Here is a 6,357-nt window from a genome sequence, read left to right as displayed (position 1 = left end):
GAGAATTCCTCAAAAAAGAGAGCAGAAGAAATAAATCCACATGTTGCCTTCCAGCATATACATTGCTTTGATTTCCTGAAAGACACATTTACTTATTTTTTATTTTTTGAGAAAAAGGCAGATCCGATTCAAAAATATTGAGGTGGTTGACCTCTCAGGGAGTATTTTCCTTCTCCTGTCACAAAGCCAGTGCCAAGCCTCTTGCTGTGTGGCTCAAAAATACCACAGTCGCATGCTGTCATCTGTGCATGATTCATTCTTTTGTCTCTGTTTAGATCTTCAATTGATAAATACTCCATTAATGAATTGAAATCACTGGGACCTGCTTCTAGGTTGCTCCCAGTTCGTTTGTTGATGAATTACTTGAATCATTGATGCAATCAGGTATTTCACAAAGCCTTTGAGCTGCTCTCTGAATCTGGACTGAGTGGCCCCATAAATAAATGTATTTGTGCAACAACTTAAGTTTCGCAACATAAACCCAACTTGTTGAAATATGAATTCTGAATTGTTGTAATTTCTGGTATTTGCTTGAGATGTGTTATAGTATAAGAAATGTAAAACATACAGTAACCACAAAAGGATGAAGCTGCCAGATATGCTGAAAAGCAAAATCACAGATTTCCTTCTGCTTTCCATTTCTGGGTCATTATGATTGTTCACTTTGCTTCCACCCTTTAGTCCCTTACGGATTCGACTGACCACTAAGATATTTCTGACTGTAAGGGCATTGAGCAATAGTATTAAGGAAAACGGAAGCAATGGGGTTAGAATCTTGTCAAACCAATCAAATCCCAGCCATCCAGGTTCAGTATAGTAGCTTGGTTTTATATAACAGAGCCATGGAATATTGTTGACTACCTCTCCAGGTTCAAGTGTAAAGTAAAGGGGAACATTTCTTAAACATAGTAGAATACAAGTTATTGATAGAACCATTAAGGCCACTTTATCAGTGCAGTAATTTCTTCTCAGCTTTTGGCAACAGATGACCACAAATCGATCAAAGGAGAAACAAACGGTGTACCAGACAGAGCAATCAGTGGATGCACTCCTCAGGACATTTACAATGCTGCATACAGGTGTAATGTACAGGAAAGAGCCTGGGACATAATAATAAATGATGCGCCACAGCATGACCTCGGTGATGATGACCAGTAGGTCTGCAGATGCCATGGCAACGAGATATCTGGTAGTGCAGGGGCAAAGGCCACACTTTCCACGGGATAGAATGACAATTGCCACTAAATTAACTGTAAAAGAGACAGAAGAGAAAATAATAGTATAATTTATAGTCCATTATACTCTGAATGCATTCATAGTGAAAAGACTAGAACTAGATACAAACAGACTTCAGTTGGACTATTTAAAAACCTGCAATTAATATAGTCTTCAGTACCAAGTGCAATGTGCCACTAAACCAACAACCTTTCAATTTAATAGGGATGGACAACAACAAGAGTTATTGGTAGAAATCACCCAAAATGCCATATGCACAGGCATCAGTTAATCAGACCCTTAATGAGGATGCACCAATTTACACAATAGATATGAACCCTGAAGCAGAATTAGAACTAACTTTGAATAGAATCTATTCCAGGGTCACCCTCATCCCACTAGAAGATGAAACACCATCCAGATCAGATAACATCTGTTGTTCAGAGTGGCTATAATAAGTTTACTGCAGTTTTGAGCATATTGGGATTGGATCCTCCCTTGTATTGGATCTTCCCCTGAAATTAAATGGGAGAATCGTACACTTTGATGATTTTAAACAGGAATTCCACTCACCTGTCCGAAATGCTCTGCAGACTCCATACATTCTGCACTGGACGTCATGTGGGCATTCTGTACCATTATGCACTAGATCTGAGAACACTCCAGGATAGCACATTTCTCACAGATCAACAACACAGTTGATGTCATAACATCTTATCGAGTTTCAGAATCGACGCTATCCCTTAATTCCTCATCCTCCAAAAAATCTGACTGCATAGCAGGATGGGAGAATCTTTCTGAGATTATGGACAATGCAGTTTCCTCACGAAAATGTCCTGTTCCATGGTTTGAAACCACACAACAGGATAGGAATCTTTATTTTCGTTTATCATTCAGACTGCACACTTCCACTCCGAATGCTAGCCCTGTTCTGTGGTTCAAACTATATAATTGATACCTTCTGGAAATAAAACCCAACTGCACCTCTGTGATCAGAAAGTTCATCTCTTTCTCTCCCTCTCTTTCTTATCACGAATATTCATCACCAGGCATTGCACAGAAATGAACCTCACCACCCGAACCTGTGTTTCTCACTTGTTCATAGTTTAGATTGTCCTAGTGTGGAGGTCCATGCACATGTTCCCCATGCACAAACTGAACTCAAATCTGCCAAAGTCACTAAAACAATATGCAGTGTGCATTAAAAACTCTGAAGTGATTTCTCTAACATTTGTTCCTCGTGTCTGTGACTGCTAAAAGCTTAATATTTCCACAGAGATTAAAATACCAGAATTATCTTAAATCTGACGCAAATTGCGACATTTTGAAAGCATTCAGCAGCTTTGGCAACATCTGTACTGAGGCAGAGATGGTACCTAGTTTTCAGAATGATACATCAGGACTGGAAGATAGGAGTTTAAAATTTTACTAACCACTAGAAAGGCAAATATTGTGATATAGAGTGAAACAAGATGAATGCCAATAATCAGTTGGGCACAATGGAGAGAATTTTCAAATTCATGATGTCACAAGAATATTGGAGCTATTAACCAAATTGAAGCTGGATCGAGATTCATGAGTTCAATGCCACATCAGAATGAAAGGGGTTAGGGAACACATGGAAAAGTTGGAAAATTACAGAATCATGCAATCATAGAATGTTAGAGCCATCAAGAAAATGATCGGCTGATCAATCTCGTTCAACTGCAAGATGCTTTAATGACATGAACCACATTTCCCAACACTATGCCTATAACCCTGAATGTCATGACGTTTCCAGTTTCTTCTTCATAACGATTGTGACGTTTCATTATTCAGGAATCATCACCAGCAATGCATTCCACATCATTGTCACCTCCTCGCTGGAAAAAGTGTTGTCCTGAAGTCCCCTCTCGACCTTTTGACTTCCACCATTGAATTATGACCTGTGGCTCCAGACCCTTCAATACAAGGGAACAGCTGCTATCTAGTCACCATGTCGCTTATAATTGTAAACACTTCTGTCTGGTCCCCGGTCAATTTTCCCTCCTGAAAAGAAAGCATTTCGAATTTATTCAGAGTTGTTCACAGGTGAAATACTTCATCTCTGGCAACATCCTGCGATTCTCCTTTCAAACCCTCTGTAGTGCTGTGGACAAAACTGCACACAATTATCCAACTTTCACTTACCCAAAGTTCGACACAGCTTCAATATGAACTGTCTGCTCTGATAAACTGTACCCCAACTGACAAGGGCAAACAAGTATATGCATTCCTAACAATGCGATCAAAGATGGCTCTGCGAACTTCACGAATCTGTCAGCAACCGGCCGAGGATCCTTTTGTTCTTCGATGCTTCCCAGTGCGATGCCATTAATTTATTACTCCCTTGTTGTGTTCCTTGCACCAAAATGTTTCACCTCCCATTTTTCAAAGATCAATTATATCTGCCACTAAACTGCACATCTTATCAATCAGTTTGCATTCTCCTGCAAACTAACACTTTCTGCCTTACTTTAAATCATTCCATCAATGTTTATGACTTTCACAAACGTATTTATCACAGCCTAACATTATCATCTACAGAATTTATGAATATCACAAATGAGGAATAGGCGATCTCTGTTGTCTCTGCTATGCCACTGAATACTGGGCTCCGGTCATGCAAACAACGTTCTTCTACCGTCTTATGCTTTCTAAAACGGAACTAATATTTGTGCTAATCTGCCATGTTACCCTGAGTTCCATGAGCTTTTTACTTCTATCTCCATTTCTCATGTGAGAACTTCTTGAAAATCGTGGTGAAATCCATATACAGTAAAATACATCAACCACCTTACGATCATCCATAGCTTTTACCATATCTTCAAAAATTCCAACTCAATTTGTTACGCAAGAAAACGTCATGCTGACGCTCTCTGGTCGAGTCTTGCCTCACTAAATAGAGATGAATTCTCTCCTTCACTATATTCTGCCACTGATAGGAGACTCATTGCAATAAAATTCCCTGATCGACTTCCGCCACCCGACTTGAAAATTGGGACAACATTTCCTGTCCTCTGTTGCTAGAGATCATTTGAAAATTTAGATCAGGGGTCCTTGCAATTTCATCCGTTGCCTCCCACAGCAGCCTTCCAGATGTCTCATCCAGATCTGCAGCTTTGTCCACATTTGAATCTTCCAAAACCCTCCAATACCTCTTTGTTTTTTATATCAATATGCCCAAAAACTTCAAGATAGATCTTCCCAAATTCTAATCTTGAATCGTCCTCCTTTCGAGTAAAGACAGCTGTGAAGTGCTTATTTATCATTCTACCAGTGTCATCCAGCTTCATACACACATTGCCCCTTGTTCCATAATAATCCTTACTCTGTAGCTGTTTATTCCCTAATTGTACAATATTCTGGCATCTCCTTAATCTTGCCCAACAGCATTTCTCATACTCCATCTTTACTGTTCCGTTGCTTTACTGAATATCTCCACACGCCCCCCCACCCTTCCCTTCCACCCCACATCCGAACTTTCTATTGCTCTCTGGAGCGTCTGTTGTTTAACTCCAACTGCATTTCTTATCGCTCTTTTTGTTTGCAGCCTGTCCTGGATATTCCAAACATACATTGTTCTCTGGGTTTGTTGTTTCAATTCTACTGTTAGCCTCACCTTGAACTTGTGTCTGCCTTTATTCCCCAGAGTTAGGTCCAGCGATGCACCATCCCTTGCAGGACCACCTGTATTTAAATATTTTAAAAAAGCTCTCCTGTTGGAATTTCAAGAAATCCACTAATTCTAATCCCTTTTTACTATAATTATCTCGTTCAATATTATAGCAGCTGAAACAACTCAATATAATTATCCTATCTTTGTTTTTACAACTTTTGTCAGAAATTGTCAAAGTTCCAGAAAATTAAGCAATCGTTTCAAGAATGCAGTGAGGTCCAAAATTAAATTGTGCTGTATATTTTTTGATACTTGTACAAATACATAGACACAGGGGTCAGAGCTGCTCTGATTATCAAAATGGTATAGATTGTAAACCTTTTTAGTGAGGGACTCTTCCAGCAATAACTTCACACAAAGTGTTGCCTTTCGCTGATGTCTATTTTAACATTGCATGTGTTTTCCCTCAACACAATAAACTGATATGGAACATATGAATGACAAACATGCTTGTCAGGAAATGAGGGACAGATTAAAATCATCGATACAATGCGGTGCAGTTGAGTCAACAGTATAATGTCAAATATTGGGTGACTTCAGGAAATTTCCCACTAGATTAATAAGTAACAATTTCAAGTTCGAAATCAACATAAACAATTGCAATTTCCACTTACCAGGAATACCAATAACAACAAGGATCAGATAGTATATTTTCACGAAACTGCCAATTGGATAATGCATTTTCTGTCTGAACTGAAAATTACTCAAACTTCCAGTTTGAGAGACAGGCAGTATGTTTATATTCCATCCAGGGCTCAACATTTGGTGTAATTTCATTTGTACGTTGTGGGATCACCATGGGGATTTTGAGGTTGCAACATCTTTCATTGTTTTTAACTTAAATTGGACGCATTCTAGATGCAGTTAATTTTCTGTTGTGAGAGGATATATTTAGTAACACGGTTCACTGTGGAAATTCAGTTTACAATTGTGAATACAACCAAACATGCTACTCCCCTCTATCCCCACACCACCCTCACATACAGAAATTCTCTCAAACATAGTCAATACTATATCTCGATCAAGTTCTTTTTACCCCAATGATTTCATTCCTTTGACTCTGAACAGTGTATCCTTAAGCATCACAAGACAGTATCTCTGTCCAAACGGTTTGACTCCACACTCAGAGGAGGCTGTCCTCTTTCTGAATTAGTGAGATGAGAGCAGTAGATCACTGAGATTATGTTTGCATACTTGAATTAATACATCATGTGAAATAAATTCCACATTACAAACTGATACAGCACTTCAATATGCTACAGCAGCATACAAGAGTGCAATGTTTAAAGCAAATGTAACAACTCAATTAATATCACTCACATTGACGCAGTCTTTGGGAAAGGCAAATATCATGCAGTTTGCAGAGTTATTCTGATACAACTGTTGCGATCTGTTGTAGCCATTCTAATTGATGAAAGCATAGCAACATATGCCATACTCAGATA

At 38.8% G+C, this 6,357-nt stretch overlaps 1 protein-coding gene across 1 annotated transcript; it reads right to left on the bottom strand.

The window, feature by feature from the left end:
• Positions 1 to 312: 312 nt before the first annotated feature.
• LOC148145192 (putative G protein-coupled receptor 139) lies at positions 313 to 5,593 on the bottom strand. The gene is made up of 2 exons (XM_087973797.1): positions 5,527 to 5,593; positions 313 to 1,250 (listed from the first exon to the last, which is right to left on the bottom strand). Exons 1-2 carry the CDS (start codon positions 5,591 to 5,593, stop codon positions 313 to 315), a joined length of 1,005 nt encoding a protein of 334 aa, XP_087829923.1.
• Between the last annotated feature and the right edge of the window lie 764 nt (positions 5,594 to 6,357).

The sequence above is a fragment of the Chiloscyllium plagiosum genome, unplaced genomic scaffold (assembly GCF_037043375.1).
Source record: "Chiloscyllium plagiosum isolate Xiang-an unplaced genomic scaffold, Cpla_swu_hap1 HiC_scaffold_26, whole genome shotgun sequence".
Taxonomy (NCBI): domain Eukaryota; kingdom Metazoa; phylum Chordata; class Chondrichthyes; order Orectolobiformes; family Hemiscylliidae; genus Chiloscyllium; species Chiloscyllium plagiosum.
The sequence above is the reverse complement of the archived record's forward strand: the minus strand, read 5'-3'. Positions and strand labels throughout refer to the sequence as shown.